This window comes from Musa acuminata, chromosome BXJ2-8 (genome assembly GCF_036884655.1).
Source record: "Musa acuminata AAA Group cultivar baxijiao chromosome BXJ2-8, Cavendish_Baxijiao_AAA, whole genome shotgun sequence".
Lineage (NCBI taxonomy): Eukaryota > Viridiplantae > Streptophyta > Magnoliopsida > Zingiberales > Musaceae > Musa > Musa acuminata.
The window spans coordinates 1,131,951-1,151,587 of record NC_088345.1 but is presented as its reverse complement, the minus strand read 5'-3'; the positions used below and the strand labels follow the sequence as shown (position 1 = coordinate 1,151,587).

Sequence of the window (19,637 nt, the reverse complement as noted above, 5' to 3'; positions counted from 1 at the left end):
TTTTAAGTGATAATCAATGAAATAAATAGTCTTAAGGTTCTGAATAGCTATCCTGATGATAAGCATTTTGCAGTGTGGCATATTTGTTAATTGAAGGCATAAAAATTCTAAACATAAGATCACATTGTTAATGATCATATAATGATAAAAGGTGATCATACACCATTATTTCTTATATTCAATCTAAAAAACATCACAAGAGGGTCCAGTGGCATGCCTATGCTGATCGGCCACAAAAAAGGGCCCTATATTGATTGTCCAGCTCTATCATGGTTGGCCACTCTATCATGGTTGTCCAGCTCCAAGGACTAGGGATGGCTACTCTATCATGGCTGTTCATCTCCGAAGGGCTGTCAATCACACCAAATCCCTTCCCAGGGAGAAGCATGTTAATAAGGGGATAACAACATATTAAATTGGTACTTTATTAAGTAGCAAGACTACTAGGTTAAGATTTTTGACAGGGTAGATCCGGGCATATTTGTAGCAATACTACTGGGTTAGGATTTTTGACAAGGTAGATCCATGCATATTATATTATTAATAAACCTCTTGGATTTAGTTTGAAACTTGAGATTTTATATTCAGCTTTATTAGTGTCATCTTCTCTCTTTCTAAATTTCATCTCTCTTTGGAAATGATACTCTTCTCGAAGAATTGTTCTCATCTAGAGGAGACAATTTGTAACACATCAAGTGCTGACTTGGCCTAAATACATGTATATCTAGGCTACTGCCTCAGAAACTAGTTTATGGGTTGAATATGGTCAATCATGGTGCTTCAGATTGGAATTAGTTTGTGACTAACTAAGGCCTGTCAGTCATTTTTTTGTGATTAGTCCAAAAAGTTAGGAAGAAAGCCATGAGTCCAAGGGGATGATATAAGGGCCTTATATTTGGTACCGATGGAGTAAAGAGTCAGTATTCTGTAGGATCTATCAATCATTTTGTCATGGCTTGTTACATGAAACATAGCACATCTGACTATCTTTCCTTTTTCCTTCATAACATTTAGTTGGTTTTTTGTTCATCTCATGTGTTTTTGCTTCACTTTCATCAGATTTAATGAGAACATGCTTGGAACAAATCAGTGGAGTTTTTGGCTTTTCTGAAAAATTGATATGTTTTTCAATTTAATTAAATGTTGTTGGATGAATAGTACTTCTTAGAATGAGATAAAAAATATTGGGATATGCTTGCATTCATGATTTTGAGAGAGCTTAGTCTTTTTTGGTGATGATGCTAAGAGCTACTATGATATGAAAACACAAAATTGCCCTTTATCTAATACATTCACAAATACCATCAGATTTTTTCTGACATTTACAATCATTAATTTTTTTTAACATTAATAGCATTTTGTTCTTTTATGAAAATCATTAGGGTGTGGTATGTTTTGAGTCAGCATTGGGAATAGTTTTATGTATTTCCTCATGACTAAATAAGTTGGATTCTGGGAATGCAAATGTAGATTTTCAATATTGAGGGTTGCAAGTCTGATGTACAACTAAAATTAGGGTGCCTTTTTTGTAGTTTCTTATATTGGGGGTTGCATATATTTCCACATAAGCATTTCTTTTTTTCTAGCAATTCTGGTATTACTGCTATCAACAACTGCCCTTCTTCGAGTTTGTATAGTGATTTTCTCATTCTCAGTGACAGGTTAAAGAGTTCGAACGGAATGGTGTTAATCTCACTCCAAGCAAGAAAAAAGAATTGGAGAATTTGGGAGCACGAATAGAAGAACTAAGTTTGCAATACGCCCAAAATCTTAGTATGGATAACAGTTTTCTTCTTTTGGGCGAGTCAGAGATAGCAGGAATGCCTCTTCAATTCATCAAGGTTAGTTTAAAGATATTTTTCATGAAAAGAATTTTCTATTAAATTCCAGTAATATAGCTTTTCTTTTCTAATATGTGGAATTTTTTCGTTCATAATTCTTGTTCTATATTGTATCTAGAAATTTACAGGCTTGTCTTACATTAGAAAATTTTAATTTGTCTTTGTAAGGTTTAAAAAATTGAGCTGTTCTCAGAGGCATATGGCTCAAGTTAGATTTAGTTTTTATTATACTTTATAATTTGCAAATTGGTAGGTATGCGGATTGGCTGGGATGGTACAACTGGAATCTACAGGATTGATCAGATTAAATCTACGTGATCAGGATCAATCAAGATAATAATTTTATGCAATTCATAAATTAACAAAGTCTTAGAAAACTTATAATATAAAGCTTGAGAAAAATTATAGATTTTATGTGCTAAATTTTTTTACCTTCATATATTATATACTATATAGTTTTATGAAAGGATGAATGTCATCAAAAGGTAAAAAAAGTATAATAGATGACATATAAAATGAAGATTTATATATTAAAACCAATATGTTACATATTTTTTTAAAAATGATCATATCACATATCTATATTAGTGTTTGTAATTAACTATATATATATATATATCTATATTAGTATATATGTATATCACATATATATATATATATATCTATTTTTAAAATGATTATATCACATATGTATGTATGTATGTATGTATGTATGTATGTATATAAAAGATTCAGAATTTTTATGTTTTTGAAGATATTGATGGAACTGACTATTTATATGATTCAGAATTTTTATGTTTTTGAAGATATTGATGGAACTGACTATACCTAGTTGCTTTTGTAATCACCATGTGAATGAAGTGTTAGATAATACAAAGCCAGAAAGAATCTTATTTGAAGAGTGTCCACAAAATTTGAGATTAATCACGAATCCAATGACATCTCCCTTCTTTGTTAGATTTTCCATTTCTGCGGTTATGATGTTCTCTTCATTCTCGCCTTTCGTCTCCCGATATCTTTCCTTTACCAGCGGTAGACAATGAATATTACAATGATGGTGCCAGTCTGCCAGATGATAAATAATGATGGCTGTAGTGAGCAATCAACACAATTGTAGCAGCATTTTCTCTGTTTCAAGTAGAAGAAGAGATGGGTGCATGAGACTTCTTTCCTAATATAATTTAGTTCTGTTTTCTGGGAAAAAGTAGTCATAATTCTTTTTGCCTTTCTTCCACCTTGGCATTCTTCTTCCACCTTTCCTCCCTTCCACACTCTTTTTCTTTTCTTGAGCCTCTCAACTGCCCATAATTTGCCAAACTCAAGCAATTCTCATTCATTTTGACTCACTCAAATTTTGGCTATAAGGCTGAGAAATCAGTCAGGATCAAATTGTCTTAGACTAAATCAGTCAGGATCAAATGTTGTGTCAGAATTAGTCGATAATATGGTCTATGACTCTATGTTATATTTCTCGACTGATACATGCATTTCCCTGTTTTTTGTGTTTTGCTTTTTTGAGTATGTGCCTAAATAGTTCTGTAGTACTGTGACTACTGTCACCACTAAAAGGACCAACTTCTTTGGTGAAGGTGAATATCATGATTGATATATATCATGCACTTATACTGTTCAATGTGTGACTTATACTGTGATTCTACCTAATTGCATCATGCTTTACTGAAAGAGGAATTTTACTCAGTCCTTCCCAATAATGTCCTATTGCTACAACAGGAGGCCAGCTTTGGTGACTGCCTGACTGGACATTTTTAGATTTCTAAGCGATTGCTTGAACTCTGGGTTTATATACCTATTGTTAGTTGTTGCTGATGGGGAATCTGTGTTGGTAGGTGAAGAAGTGCTAGACTAATGATCTGTTAGTAGATGTGGCATCGGGAAAGAGTTCATTGAGGAGTTAGACAATAAATGAATCAGTTTACCATCTAAATTAATGTAACTTCTTGAAATTGGTAGTGTTTTATTTAATTCATTAATCATAAATGAGAATTCTCCCCTGCTCCAGTTTTCTCAAAACTTTTATCCATAAATTTTTTTATTTTGTTTTTTCAAATTTATTAAGGCATATCACTCTGACCATTTAAATTTACTGAAACCATTGAAACTACTGAAACGGTTTTTTAGTCTCAGACTACCAACTGAAACTGGATATGAATCCAAAACAAATATTTGCATGGTGGAAACAGCTTCTCTATATTCCGAGAAACCCTCAGAAATCTAAATTTCACATAGTCCTTGCAATAGCTGGAGCCTTGTTCATTACATTGTCCTTTTGTGATTGAAACTTTAATGTAATGTAATCTAAATTTTTTGGGATAAAAATTTCAGTGTTCATAATTGCAACAAAAAATAACAACTGTTCTCAGTCATGACGTCATCATCATTTCCTTATGCGGTATCTGCATATTGATTGTTAACATCTAGTGTTTTCTTTTCTGGAAGCAATATGTTGTATATCTTTCATCATTTTTTTTTTGGTTTGTGATTGCACTAAGCTTTTTTCTCCTCATTTTGTTTTATTTAGAGCTTAGAGAAGACCGAAGATGGTAAACTGAAAGTTTTCTTGAGAAGTCATAATGTTACTCCGATACTTGAGCATTGTAAGGTAATATATATTTATAATTCTGATAGTGAATTCATATCTCTTTTGGTTTTTCAAGCTTATTGTAGATAGCATATGTACATTTTGAACTATGTAAGCTGTAGCATAATGGATCTTGAAAGTCAAAGGTTTTTGTTCAAATTGGCTTTTTCTGGTGCATAGAAATTTTCTGATAGCAATGTTTATATGTGGCTGTAATAGATGCTATAGTGGTTTTGATGTCTAATGCCAAATTATATGTGCAAGTCCCAAGCATTTTTAGGTGATATTGGTGCTGGCTATTATAAAGCAATTTCTCCAAAAATATTTGCCTACAATTGTTAATATTGAGATAAAAATTAAGTCATCTAGAACCCTGAGTTACCTGTGAGCCATGATTCAGACAAAAATAAGCAAGATGGACTGTGTGTTGCTGTGAACTTTAAATAATTTTGTAAAAGAAAATAAAAACAAAGATAGACCTGATTCAGTTCCAAAATTTTGAAGTAGTTGAACCATGAGGGTCCAAGTCTTAGTTGGTGCCACTCTAAAGAGAAAGGATACAAACTGGTCCACATTTGACCAAGGGAAGAAGCCAAGCCATAGGAGGTTGGTGTATGAATAGTGTCAACCCCTTTATTATGAAGCCAATCTAAGGTAGCCTATGAAAATGTTGAGCATTATGAATAAATGCCATGTTGGTGTTGTTGTTGTACTAAAAATAATGGCAATAAACAACCCAAGGTGGCTAGAAAGAGAAAAGTTGAGCAATAACAAGTCAACATATGAATACTACTGAGCTGGTTCTAATTTAGCATAACTGTAAAAGGTCCAAGCTATAAGTGGTAAGCTTATGAACAATAGGCAGAGAAGAAGCCAAGCAGTAAGAGAGATGACTAAAAAGTCCAAGACATGAAGTCAAAATATGAAAAAGCTGAGCCATGGGAGTCATAAGAGTTTGGCTTAAGAGAAAGCTAAGCTGCGAGAGGTTGGCTCATGAATAAAAATCCAATCTATGTGATGTAGAACAGAGTAGAGTAGAGAGAAGTAAAGAGAAAGCCAGAGAGCAAGATAGCAAGAGAGGAGTGAGATTAGAGAGGAGAGTAAGAGACTAGAAGAGGAGTAGAGAAGATTCAAGTTTTTCATTTAAATCTGAAGTGTTTGATCCATTTACAAGGCTCACTATTTATAGGGGTTTAGGAGCTTTAATACAATCAATGTAGACAATGATTCCCAAGAGTAACCTCCTAGGGTACTTGCTTGTCTATTAGAAACCCAAAATGTGACTTCTAGTTCTAGGAGACCTAAACAACTTTAAGACAAGTTATTATAGCAGCGAAGAAAAAGAGTGCACTTAATACGAAAGTAGACTCCCAAGGTTAGCACCTAGAAAGAGCAAAGGACTCTTCAATTTTTCACACAATTCCTAGAGTTTTTAGGTTAACTAATTAATGACCTTTTTTGCTGGTTTCCTTCCCTTGAATAAACTTTTCTAAAATCCTTTATAAAGCTAGATGGTTCTCCATCACTATGAGGCTAAGTAGAGTAGTGAAGCCAAAAAGTGGTGGTCCATGCATTAGAAATTAAGCCACAAACCAATCCTAAGAGGTTGCTTTGCACATTAATAAGAAATCATCATACTAGGTCATACGAAGTCATCTTATGCATAAATAGCTATGTTATTAAGCCAAGCCTAGGAGGTTGGCTTGTAAAAATTTCATCACAACTTAGCCACAAAAGATTGCATATGGCAAAACATAGCCATCAAGCCAAACTATGGTGGGTTGACTCAGGCAGAAATGCCAAGCCATCGGGACAAGCCTAAGGAATTGGCTTATTAATAATGTTCCCTTTTTCTCTTTTAATATCCTGTACAATTCTCCTCTAATTTTTACCCTAGAGCACTTTTTGCCTCCACCATCCAAATTATCACTCTACCTGTTGCTCTCTCCTTTTGCACTCTCCTGCTTCCTCTCTCTCTCCCTTGGGCTGTCTCTCACCCTTTTATGTGCTCTCTCTCGATCAATCTCTCTCAGATGAAAGTTTTGGTAGAGGAAGAAGGAAGGGAAGCATAGAAGAAGATGAAGACGTTGTTGTCTCAACGTCTTCTTGTTCACAGCCTCCTGGAGAACCTATGAGAGATCAACAAATGTCCCCAACGCTGCTGGTCCTTCCTCCGCGACCAACAACGACCAAAAGGACTTAAAGCATCTTTTCCATTGAATTCAACGTCGCCTCGAAGCCTCCTGCCCGCCTAAAACTCGAGTTCCAAAAGAGAAGAAGTGAGGAAGACAAGGGAGGCATTGCTTCTCTATTTCCCGTCGCGGTCATTCCCTGTTTTGCATTCCAGTAGATGTGGAGGTTGTTTCCACCATTAACGTCCTCTCCTTCAACATTATCTAGATGCCTTGGTCTCGCCCAGAGCATTTCAACCCTTTGCTGCAACCTCAGGTGGAGGCAGAAACTCAGAGAAACCCAAATCGACATACTATTCTACCGAGAGTCACACAGCTTGCATATTTGCGCACAAGAGAGCTATCACAACAATGCTTCATTTTCATCCTTGACTTTCGAAAACGTAACAACAACTACAACATAATCAACCTCTTCTTAAGCACCTAACAAGGGTGTTGTTGGTTGAGAGGTCGAGGAGGAAAGAAAGGGAGAACCGATAACAAGTGTTCTGTTGTGATCTGTCTGGCATGTCGAGCGAGAATTTTTGAGCAATTCTCTAAAAAAATCTTTGCTTTTGTTTCCTGTTTTAGGTACTTTAAACTCATTACACGAGTAGATTAATTCCCCTTTTTAAGTTGTGTTTATGGTATAAAAGGCGCAACTCCTCCGCTAAAACTTTTCATTCGAGAGATGATGGCTCGACGAATCGTTGAACCCAAACCTGAACACCATACTGTCACGACCTTAGCTGGAATTGCCTAAGGTGTGATGCACCCTTGCGGCCAAGACGTGAACTTAGCTTGCGTTGCCTAAGTCGCGAGGCACCCTTGCGGCAAAGACGCGAACTTAGCTTGCGTTGCCTAAGTCGCGCTTCGCCCTTGCGATATTGCTCCGCAAAGATCGGCCCACTTGTAACCTCTCGCAGGTCCCGAAGGACCTGTAAAAGAGAAAGTTGTTTAATTCGAAAGAACAAGCGACATACAAGTCCCGACGTCTCGCGAAAAGGGGAAGCTTTACAAGCAATTCAGCGAGCACCTTGCGTGCACAAGAGAAAAGAGGGAGAGGGGGAAAACAAGGACTTTAGAGGGTTGAACGAACAACTGCAAGTCCACAAACAGCTGCTCACCGGGTGCCGGGCGCGACAACAAGTTCTCGTCAAGGTAACGTGCGAACTTGCGAAAGGTTGTTCAACGCCCGACACTATACCGAAGCCCCATCTAGCCTTGTGCCACCCGGGGGGTTCAAAGGGGCTGAGATGGCTGACGTTTTGATGAGCGGAGGCGGGCTGCAGAAAACAACTCGTGGCACACGAAAACAGAGCTGTTTTGGGCTGTTTTGCTCGGTTCGGTGAGCGGTCGCTTTGTAGCGCTGCAACTTGTTCGAACATACATTTTTACAAGCAAAATGACTCAAAACCAAGGCAAAACAGGCTGTCAAGTAGCTGTACATGTAGATGAGAGCGACGAACGGTTCGTTGAACGGAGTTGTTGCGGGTGCGCGACGACCATTCGTGACAATACGGATCACCTCGACTACCTCCTCTCCTTTCCTATTCCTTCTTTCTTCCTCCTTCATCCAACGCCATTTGTTCCTACCTCTTCTTTGAGCCTTCAGAATGTATCAGTCTGGCCAAGGACTGGTACAGGCACCTGATACAAGATCACAGTCCTTGTTTGTAAGTATATTGTAATTGGTTCTGATTCAGTGCCTTGTTTCTATATAATTTCTTCTTTTTTATCTTCTTGCTTTGTGTACTTTGTTTTTGTTTAACCTTTTACTAATAAGAGCTTTTGTTTACTCCAAGATACTTTTATTGTCTTATTGTGATTGACGATTCTTACTTGCCAAGTAAATAAAGGAGCTTGATGCACTGGGCCACATTTTACTTTTGCTCTTGCTAAGTCGTTATTGTGCCTTTTGTTCTTAATATCTGCATATTATCGCTAGATCTACTCATTCTTGCAGACAATATTTATGTGACTGAACTGTCAAATGGGTATACTTAACACATACCTATGTTACAATGTCATATGCTTTCTTATGCCAGTATGAAATTGTGTGCTTGTATTTGGAATTGGCCACCCTTATTTTCAAAATTTAACTTATTTTTTTAAACCAAGCAGATAACTCTCTTGTTCTCCTTGTTTAAACCCATATTTCTAAATAAAGGTCTTAGTAATTTATGCTGATATCTCATACAGGCATTAGTAGACTCATTCTTTCACTTGTTTTCATTCATATTTCCTTGCAGATAAGGGCTACACGAAAGTCAATTGCTGTAGCTTATGGCCAGAGGTGTGGAAAAGAAAATCTTGATATCTTAGAAAATTTGGTAATGTTTAATTAAATTTGAAAATCTTGTAGTTTTTGTTCCTCTTTCATAAATTTGCAAATTCTTTTACTATCGGTTACTTTAATTCATTAACAAGATGTATGTGTTTCATTAGTGTTGAAGTTTATTCTGTTCATAAGGTTCTTAATGTTCTTAATCTATGTTGCTGTTTGCTTTCCGAGTCATTGTTGTTCTCCCCACAAGGAGGATACATTAGTCATGGAACTGCCTGGTCTTTGTGTTATCTCACATTCTCACTTACAATCTTGTCACTGGCTTCTGTCTTCTTGCTGTACACTTGTCAATTGCAAGTTAACAAATATAAGATTTTTTTTTCTCCTATCTTTCATTGTCCATTATGACTGAAATAAAATATGCTTGAGTCTTGCTTTCTAGGTTAAATTATTCTTAGAAGTGCTGATTTTGATATACCTTATAATTGGGTTCGCCATTTCGGATACGGGACCCATCTCAGAGATTTGTCGATATGTTACATACCGTTTTATACCGGTGTACCGACACATGGTACGCTTGGGCGTGCCGATGGGGGCTTGGGCGAGCCGCTTCTTGGTGGCGAGTTGGACTAGTATGTAGTGCCTGTACTGAACCGACTTGGGTGGTACAGCAAACCTGCCTCATATACTTAAAAGTTGGTTATTCACTTATAGTTTGTTAGTATAGCAAAATATAGATTATTTATAAGAAATTGGAACAAGGTCTTCAAAGTGGAATTTGAGTCATTGTTAGGTTCTTGTTGATGGCCATGGTTTATTAGCTTTTTTGCCTTGCATATGTTTTAGTTATTAACTTTGGTCTCTTTAAAACTTGAATATCAAGGTTTTTAATGCCATTCTGATGCCATTATCTACAAGACTATTACTATAACCTATTAAATTGGCCCAATATTTAGATATCAAGCATTATACTGACAAGTACCTTCTCCTGGCAAAGTTCACAATTTCGTTTACCAGTATTGTATCGATGAGTGTTCAGACAGGTACTGTATCAGTGTATTGGTGTACCAACACTTTGTACATCAATATGTACCATGTTACACAATAAAAAACTTAAAAAGGCTGAAAAAATAAAGAAGGAACCTGCTCGGTACAGTCTATATTGTTCTGTATCAGGCGCAACTAGCCTGTATCTAGGGTGGTATCAACCTGTATCTGTCTGGTATGGGTGTACCATCCAGTTTACCTTGGTCTGTGTACCGGTAACCTGCCTAATCAAGAAATGCCATCTGCACCGAATCATACCAGGCGGTATATCGAACCTTGTGTATCATTGAATAAAATAATGAAAAATAAAAAAAAAGAAAGGTGTGCTGGGCTATATTGAGGTGTATGGTTTGTTTGTTACTAGTACTTGATCAGTGTTTAAACCATGTTGATGATGTTGAGGCTAGTGCAGCAGAGATGCAAAATTTGAGCCTGTACCTCAATCAGTGAGGTGCACAGATATCAGATATCAAATGATTGAATATTTTCTTTGTCAAAGATCCAATAATTTATAGGTCATGGTTTATCTTTGGGATTACACAGGCCATGCGTTTAGATTATATGAAATTAATTTGTGTCACTAATGAATGATTTGCAGAATTACTATATAAATGTGCAACTTTCATGGTCCCAGGTAGGGCTTATAATTGAATCAACCCATTTAATGGGGACTTGAATCTAAATGAGCCAAGCTTGAACAATTTAACAAGCTTCAACTTAATTTCTGGAGGAGTTTGAACTTGGGTATTGTTGATCAGTCTTGGCATGAAAGTCTTTTATATATATATATATATATATATTATACTGAGAAACTGAAAGAATATGTGTATACATGCACACACACGTGTGTATATCATAATTGTACTATTTTATGTTTTCTGTGCTTTTTAGAATATTATGAATTTGCATTGTTCTTTTAAGGCCTTCATATGCGAAATATATAGGTAACTTTTTCTTGTATGATTATGTGAAAAAGGAGTGGTTCTATGACTATGGAAGTGCAATAATGCCAGGTTCAATTAATGCTACCTTATGATCTAGCTATTTCTTAAAACTAATTATTATGACTTGGAATGAATGTAATTGTATTTCCTTTTCTATATTTTCGTTCAATATGCAAATTGAAAATCAATATGCTCAAGTTTGGATCAAACTTTATAATATGAGATGAATAAATGAGTTTAGATCAAAAGTCAAATGAAATCATGTAAGGCATGAACAAAGAAGTGCACATTTAAATTGTGAAGTTGCTCGATGTATCACAAGCTTGAACTATATCAAAATTTTAAGCTTGAAATTTAGTGTCAAGCCAAGCTTGAGCATAAAAAGGCTCGACACTTAGCTCAGTTATGCCCATATCCCTAGACTTTTTAGGAAGGCATAGAACATGCTCTTGGGTGTCTGAGATTGAAGCTATGAGACCCCGATAAATGCAATGCATACAAATTGAGCTTTGGTGTCCATTAGGTTCACCTTTGATCTCCCGTCGACAAGGAATTCCATCTAAACGGCATAAGATAATGTAATCAAGTTCCTTGATCTGAAATATTCTAAAATTAGTTTTTCTGTTACACGCTCATAATAGTTGCATGGATATTCTTTGAAGAATGTAAACATATGCATACATACATGATTTACACAGTCTGCAAGGTTTTTGGAGAAGATCCTGAGTTATGAAACATGGTGAATATGATGAAATTATCCACAAGTTTCAACATATGATTAACATTTAACAGTAACCAAGATCTAGCACACTTTGGACATTGGCATTGCTTTATGGCAAGCTGGGGATAGTTTTACAGTTAAGCTTAGTGGTGGCAAGTGCAACCCTAGGCCTTTGTTATGTAGTCACTATTTTTTTGACTTAATGTGGGAGTCTGAAACTCTGGGATTCTTTTTTTTCTTATACCCCAGAGGTGATGAATTGATTCTAAACTGCAACCAGGATCTGATTCAATTCAACTTAAACTATTTGTTCTCTCAGTTGTGTCCTTCTCAAGCAAATCTAAGTCTCTAACCTTTAGAAAATCAGCTTGACTGTAGTCAGAAGTTAAGTACATATCTAAAGTGAAATCAAAATGCATGTTGCTCATATAAATAATTTCACTCTTTAGTATCCACTGTCCCTGTCTTCTATTTTCTTCTTTTCCTTATCACCTCTCTTTTCCTCACCTTTACCTCGTCCATATGGTTTTGTCTTGGGCTGTTTATTTCACAGCCGTTGACCTTCGCTGTTGCCCAAACTTGCTAGGTTACTAGATTCTGTTCATCTGTTTTTTGTCTTAAATGCAACTTGGATCTTGATGGCCTTGTTTGCAATTATTGAACAACCAAATTGCTGCCTGACTGGGTCTATGATACTTTATCATCTTTCTATTCTAGAGGCTTCATGTCAGAATCAGTGCTAGCTAGCTGGATGGGAATGACCTAGGCTGTGCTCTAGATCTTGGTATTGGAGGTTTATATGAGATATATTTTTCTATGGTTATATTCATTGCCATCAGTGGCTGTAAGAATATCACAACAGCAATTTGTTTGCTTTTTACTATCTATATTACCTGATACTTTTCCCTATATTATGCATCCTGAAGAAACAAGCAGTTCTTTGCCCTCCTAACTTTTGTGGTATTCATATGTACTTTTGATTTTTATATTCTTGTTTAATCATCAGGTCCAGATACGCCATAAATATGCTCAGTTGCTTGGTTATTCTAACTATGCTGAATTCACTCTTGAATCTAGAATGGCCAGGACATCTGAAAAGGTTTGTGCTTGATTTATTTAGTTTTGGGCTTTTAGCTACAATCATGTAAAATTTAAAATTGTTTTTGGATATTAAATTATAAGAATTATTTATCATCATCAGTATGTTATTTTTGTATGGTGAAGTCCTAGTGATCCTATTTTGATTTAAGCATATCTGTAGTTATATTTGGTTTTGAAATAATAACTTGTTGGAATGATATTTGCAAGCAAGATATGAGGTGCTTGTATGCAGTTATATGATATCCTTGTTCCAGAGTTTATAGAAAGTCTGTTCATTCTATTACAGAATCTAGTACCAAGGATTGCTCTATAGTGGACAAGAACCATAGTGTTACCTTCCTGGACCAGTATGACACCAGTGCCATATTTTGAGTGATGGTAAGTTTGATATGGTTGTTGGTATGGTCAAAATGGACAAAAAAGAATCGATGGTTATTGTTAAGGTTTGAAGTCTTGGTTCAATACCGGTTTTGACATCTTACTAAATTATATATTGGATGGTATACCTACTATTATTGACTGATGTCTCTAAAACCATAATTAAAAATGAGTATCAACTGGTACAGAGCCATATGATCTGGTATCTGTCCTTGGTTGGAGCAGTAAATGCTGGTTGCTTTGCACATTCCAATTAGTATTTGGAACCTTCATCATGATTAGCAACATATCATATGATAAGTTTAACAATCATACATGTCATCTAGGACTATAACAAAGAATTATGAGCATGATATCTTAAAAAAATACATACTGACTTGATAAGTTTGGCAAATAATTGTAATGCACAATTGGATATTAAATTATACATCATAACCATTGATTTGAACAAAACATATTTTATCTAACTATGACTTGTAGCCAAGTTGGACTGGTTGCTACCGGCTCCTATTGACTTTTAATAACCTGTTTTGGTTTGTATCAGCCTCTAATTAATCCATGTCAGTCTGTACCAGTCAATGTATTCTGGTGCACTTCCATTCATCATGTTACTACCTGATACAGGCAATCTACATACTATTATTTCATTAGTGAATCAGGACTGGACGGAAATCCATGCCTAGTGTAAGCAATAGATCATTGAAGTTAGATTGGAAAGGGTAGCACTTCCTATGTATACATAATTCTTACCTTTTTGATAGTGGGCACCGTAGAATGGCACTTTTGGTGCAATCACTGCAGTGGCATGTTGTATCTAGATGATCAGGATTCTTGGAGAAAGTGATGGGGTGCTTCTGGATGTTGTCTACTGGTCTCTGTGTATTCTTAAGTCTTAGAAAGAACTCCTTCTAAAGGTTAAATTGGTGATATAATCATTGGTTTGGAAAACCTGTATCAGGGGTTATCTTTGATCTTGCAAATGTGCATTTCTTCTTGAATAGACTTGCCCAATCAAGTCAATGGGAATAACAATTGTGAAAATTTTTACCTTTTTGAACCACTGCGTTCCAATTGGATATGCACTTCCTGTTGATCTCGTAGCCATTAACATTGATATTGAAGTCCCATTAGACAGGTGTTCTACTTTGACATTTACACTGGCTAAGGTTTAAGAACTTATGCATACAGATGAAAAGTTATACCTGGACCCTCAACATACAATATTACACGTTCCATTTTTTGTCATATTTTGTGTTGAGTTTTTTTTTTCTAGTTGAATCATCTGCACAAAGAAACTTAATGAAATTTCCTGAATAAACCTCAGGTTTTTGAATTTTTGGAAGATATCTCAGAGAATTTAAGTGATTTGGCAATGGAAGAACTTAATATGCTCAAGGATCTCAAGGTGGCTTAATTATTTTCTGCTGCTGTGTTTTTCTTCTCACTTTGGTAGCTAATTTATTTTTGGCGATCTAGAGAAGGGAGGATGGGGATTCACCTTTTGGAATGGAAGATTTATTGTACTACATGAGAAGGGCCGAGGAACAGCATCTTGATCTTGACCTTGGAGAAGTTAAACAATACTTTCCTGTCAACTTGGTTATGTCTGGCATTTTTAAGATATTTCAAGATCTGTTCGGTACTGCTGTGTACTTCAATTTTTTTTGTTCAGTACAAAATTTGCTCATGAATAAAATAGGTTATTATTGTTCAAATGATGATTAACAAGCCTTTTGGTTGTTTATTTAATTTCTTTGTAGGTATAAGAATTGAGGAAAATAAAGATGTTGAGGTTTGGCATGAAACTGTGTGCCTCTTCTCTGTTACTGATGTCAGCTCTAATGAGCTTTTGGGTTACTTTTACCTTGACATTCATTCCAGGTTGGTTTTCTGTCACCCTGAATCTTCACCTCTTAATTAATCGAGGAATTTAACTGAAATATATTTTTTTGTAGAGAAGGAAAATATGCCCATACTTGTGTTTTGGCTCTTCAAAATGGTAACTTATCATCTAATGGCACCCGTCAGGTATATCAGCTTTCATTTTTGTTTCTTATCTAAGTGCAATTCTTTGAGTGCATTGAGAGTATCATTCTTATTTGGTGATTCCTTTTTATTATTATTATCTTTGTGGAATTTCAACTATTTGGTGATTATTGTTCTTCCGATGCAATTCTTCCTGCATGACTTAGGTCATTATGAACACACTACTATTGCAAGTTAACTTTTTTGTATTTGAACATAATAACAAAGTCATGCAGACCAATAAGAGAATGAACTTATATATACTGGTCAAGTTAATGTTTCAATATCCGTACTTGGTCAGACCAATAAACATTGGTCGGTACATACCGGTTTGATCGGTACTGAAATCATTGCAATGTATAATATGGAAACACCGATATGTTAAATCTTAAGAAAAGAGGATATTCTATGGCATTAATCCCATTGTCATTAATTTCATCTTTATTATTTAGTACAAATACATATTGAAACTTATTGGTCCAATGGCTGATCGGTGTGTGGATTAAGCAATTTCATCCTGTCTGATTCAATAGTGAACTTACCACACAGTAAGTCTGGGCAATATGCCTATCGTCTGCAGATTCCAGGTCTATTTTTTTCTGCTTCAATAATCTATTGACAACTTTTGTAGGCTATTTTTTTTTACTGTCTTCTCTCTCTCCTCTGTTGCCTCCTTTGCCATCACCTCCTCCACTGTCTCCTCCTCTCAACTATCCCAGTTGCCACCTCCTCTTCTCCTCTTCTACCTCCTACATCTCTCCTCTGTTTCCACCTCTTTTGTGTTGTTGTTGCTGCTGCTTCCTTGTTCGTGTGATCGCTATCACCTCCTTGTTTGTGTGGTTGCTGCAGATGCCTCATTTTTGATTGACTGGTTTGATCGGTGTTCAAATTATTGCAAGATACAACATGAAAGCACCAATATGTTAAACCTCGAGGATATCGCAAGGTCTTGGGCTTGAATCCCACCTTCACCATTTATCCTTTGCCAAAAAAAAAACTGTCTTTTCTTTATTCTTTCTTCTCTCTTTCCCCTGGATTTAGATTTTTTCTGCTATTTAAATCTGATGTCAAGGAGGAATATATGTTGGATGATTTTGAAGTAATAGAGAGCACAGAAAAACACAACAAGGAGAGTACTAGAGGAAAGTATTTCTTTGGCTTGATCGAGCCATTTTCCATTCATGAATATAATTGCATGTAACAAATGAGTTTCTGTTGAAGAAGGTTTTTTTACAAAATTTTATCAAACTGGATTGTTACTAGGACCCAGATAAGAGCTATTTTGTATTGAAAACTCAACTACGACTCAATTAACTATGCAAGAAAAATGTCACTAAAGTTATAACCATGAACCACTTATTATTTCAAAGTGAATTCTATAAGATACATCATTCGTTGTGGCATTGTTGTGTTTAAATTTTGCAATATGATTGCCATCTTTTCTTTATTTCCTTCATCTATTGTCATTATTTTATGACGACAGAAGTTTTATAGCCAATTTAAAAGATAGACTGTTCCTTGTGGTAATGTTTTTGTTATTTCCTATAATTTGCTTATGCTTGTAGAATCATGTGCATGCTACTGTAACTGAAGTTACAGTAAAATGTCATATAATTGATAGATGCTTCTTTTCTCATTTTACGTGCATGAAATTGTCTCTTATGATCTGCACACTTATTACCTTGGCACATTAAGTTTCTTTTGGCTTTGTAGATTCCAGTTGCGCTACTGCTTTCTCAATGTCCAAAACAAATAGATGATAATCCTGTGCTATTGCGGTTTTCAGAAGTTGTTACTTTCTTCCATGAATTCACCCATGTGGTATTTGATCTTAACTAATCTATTCAAATTTTGTTTTCTTGGTTTGTTTCATACTTGGTATTTCTGAAGCAATATGCTGCTAATTAATCTTAATGTCCAGTCTCAGTGGCCCTTTATATATGGATGAAATAGGAATAGACTAGTATATTTGAGTGGCATATTAGTAATCACTAGGGATTGAGCATTTTGAGTCTCGTCCACTACGCCTCTCCTTCCAGTTATTTGCATAATAGATTTTTGGGTTGACAATAAACTGTTATGTTACCTTTGGAGACTTACTGGATATCTTTGGGATGGTTGGCAGAATCTTTACTTTGTAGTGTTGCTTAGATGATGCTTAGTTCAAGAACATGAGATGCCAAAATTTTCTTACGGGTCATTATGCTATCATAATAGAGCTGTATACATGATGTCCTTTGATGGTGTTTGACAGTTCTAAGTTCTAACTAGCACTTTCATGCACAAGTCATCTTCTCAGTATGTCATGATGCATGTATATCTATAAATTAAAAAAAAAAGGGTTCATGATGGTCGTTTTGCATTCATGAATCATGCCTGTTGGATTGCTAGCATGATAGGTGCCTCCCAATGAATACCAGCATGAGCTGTGCTGATATTTTATATGAAGTGCTCTGTTACAATTATTCTCTTAACTTATATCTTCCTTTTTTGTGTACTAAAATAATTTAGTGATTATTGTTGTTAACTTCCTTGCTGTCTTGATTCTATGTTGGTATGTGTTGACTTCTGCAACCATATTGGGATGGATGGTCTGCCTAGGCACTGGTGTAAAGTCGCATGCTGTGCAAGGGGTATAGACACACAGTTGTGCATGTGTTTGTCTTGTATCAGTTGGCATGGAGCCTGTGCTCTGTCATGTATATGTATGTATAGATTCGTCCAGGCATGGATTTGTTAACCATACATGAAATGACTATTCTTGTTTCAAAATACTTACGTTCATAGATTACTTCGAATTGCAGATGTATCATGCATGTCTAAGCACTTAAAATCTTGATGACCTGAAGCGTTTGTAGTATTTATCCAAGGACTATTTCCATGTTCACTGCACGAAGTTCATTAATTTTTTTCACAACTCCTTGCTTATCCAAGAATAACTGATAGTTTGATACAGAGTGGTTTTATGATAAATATCAGGTCCATCATATATGCATTCGTGCAACATTTTCCAGGTTTTCTGGACTACGATTAGATGCTGACTTTATTGAAGTTCCTAGTAAGCTTCTTGAGAACTGGTGAGTTTGGTAAATTGGTGCATTATCTACAATTTCTATTTTCTTGTGATGACATGTGTTTGTTCCTAAATGAAAAATTTTCATGGTAGGTGTTATGAGAGCATCTCGTTGAAAATTATGTCTGGTTACTACCAGGTGAAGTTAACATTTATCTTTGTATGAACTATGAAGTATTTTAACTTGCTTTTCAAATTTTGTCTTTTTGACTTGATGTTGAATTTGTTATTTATATGAATCCTTTGAAATATATCGCTTTCATTTTGTTTGGGTTCTGACTTTTGATCTTAAAACATATAAAACCTGAAGCATATCTTATGTTTGTCTATTTCCTGAATATCTTTTAATTCAAAGTCTTGAAAGCCCTAAAACTGGTAACATCAATCCTCTTTCTCCTCTTCCGCTTTCCTCATTCTGTGACCGCCCATCATTCAGCTCACCATGGGTACCTCCTGTTTCAGCTTTCACTCCTATACATCTCAATCAATGTATTCATAGTTGCAGCTTCACTGAGTCTTCAACTTTGAAACTGAAAGAAGGTGTTTTCTTATAAATTAATGATCCTTGAATTATAAGGCCAATTTCATTTTAGATACATTAATTTGAATGAATTTAGTCCACTTACTTTAACGAAAGTTGCAATAAGTTGTGTCATCAGCTTCCATGACAGACTTGATGGAACCTCTGTAACAAATATTGAAGAATGCTGAAGTGTCTGACCTGTCAACCCTGAGAGCAGGAGGATGTTCCAGTAGCATTTCCTCTCCATATTGTTTGACCATCAGTATTATCCACTATTCTCTATTGGGCATCCCTGTATTCTTCTCACTCTCTCATAGGTGTCGCTAAGCCTAGAGGTAACTTATCCTCCCTCTTCTGGCAATAGATTGGGCCCACACATGAGATGTGACTCAAGTTGGGCATTATCTAAAAGAGGGTAAGGCTCCTCTCCTTGTTCCAATCTTCTTGAATGTTGGCAGTTTCCAGTTTTGAAGAATAGAGTAGGGAGAAGATGATCTGCAACTTCTCCCTTCTTTCCCTTCTCTGCAATGAGGACAGTGATTTGTGTCTTGAAAGATGAGGTGGCAGCGGCGGCGGCCGCTGGAGAGGAGGGGAAGGTGTGAGGAGGTGATCTTCATTTCTTTCTTTTCCTTCCTAGGATTTGATGTGGCATTAAAATCTCTCTGGCCCATAGTTCATTTGGTGAATCCAGATAAGTATTCCTTTTGACAGAAGTTGACCATAGGACTTGATTTGCAGTATCACAGCACAGGTTCCAAATTAATAAAAGTTGAAGTTTAGAACCAAAATGTGACTGACCCATTAATTTAAAAACTATTTATGTATTTACCTTTCTACTTTTTAGTTAAGTTTTTCTATTTTTCCCCCTTTTGGTTCCAGCCATTGTGCTGGTACTGCTTGCACTGTCTTTGCAACCCGTTGGCAAGG

The 19,637-nt window shown here is 35.9% G+C and overlaps 1 protein-coding gene across 4 annotated transcripts in view; it reads left to right on the top strand.

Annotated features, from left to right (window-relative positions):
• Window positions 1–19,637, top strand: part of LOC135583018 (probable thimet oligopeptidase) — a 28,852-nt gene that overhangs the window by 3,671 nt on the left and 5,544 nt on the right. For 3 of the 4 annotated variants that reach the window (XM_065119464.1, XM_065119466.1, XM_065119467.1), the window contains 11 exons: window positions 1,662–1,841; window positions 4,381–4,461; window positions 8,864–8,944; window positions 12,617–12,709; window positions 14,414–14,494; window positions 14,566–14,728; window positions 14,850–14,970; window positions 15,045–15,117; window positions 16,828–16,935; window positions 18,094–18,191; window positions 18,281–18,326. In XM_065119464.1, the coding sequence (XP_064975536.1) occupies window positions 1,662–1,841; window positions 4,381–4,461; window positions 8,864–8,944; window positions 12,617–12,709; window positions 14,414–14,494; window positions 14,566–14,728; window positions 14,850–14,970; window positions 15,045–15,117; window positions 16,828–16,935; window positions 18,094–18,191; window positions 18,281–18,326 (1,125 nt within the window). The remainder of the gene's footprint in view (window positions 1–1,661; window positions 1,842–4,380; window positions 4,462–8,863; window positions 8,945–12,616; window positions 12,710–14,413; window positions 14,495–14,565; window positions 14,729–14,849; window positions 14,971–15,044; window positions 15,118–16,827; window positions 16,936–18,093; window positions 18,192–18,280; window positions 18,327–19,637) is intronic. The other variant, XM_065119465.1, reaches the window with a different exon arrangement.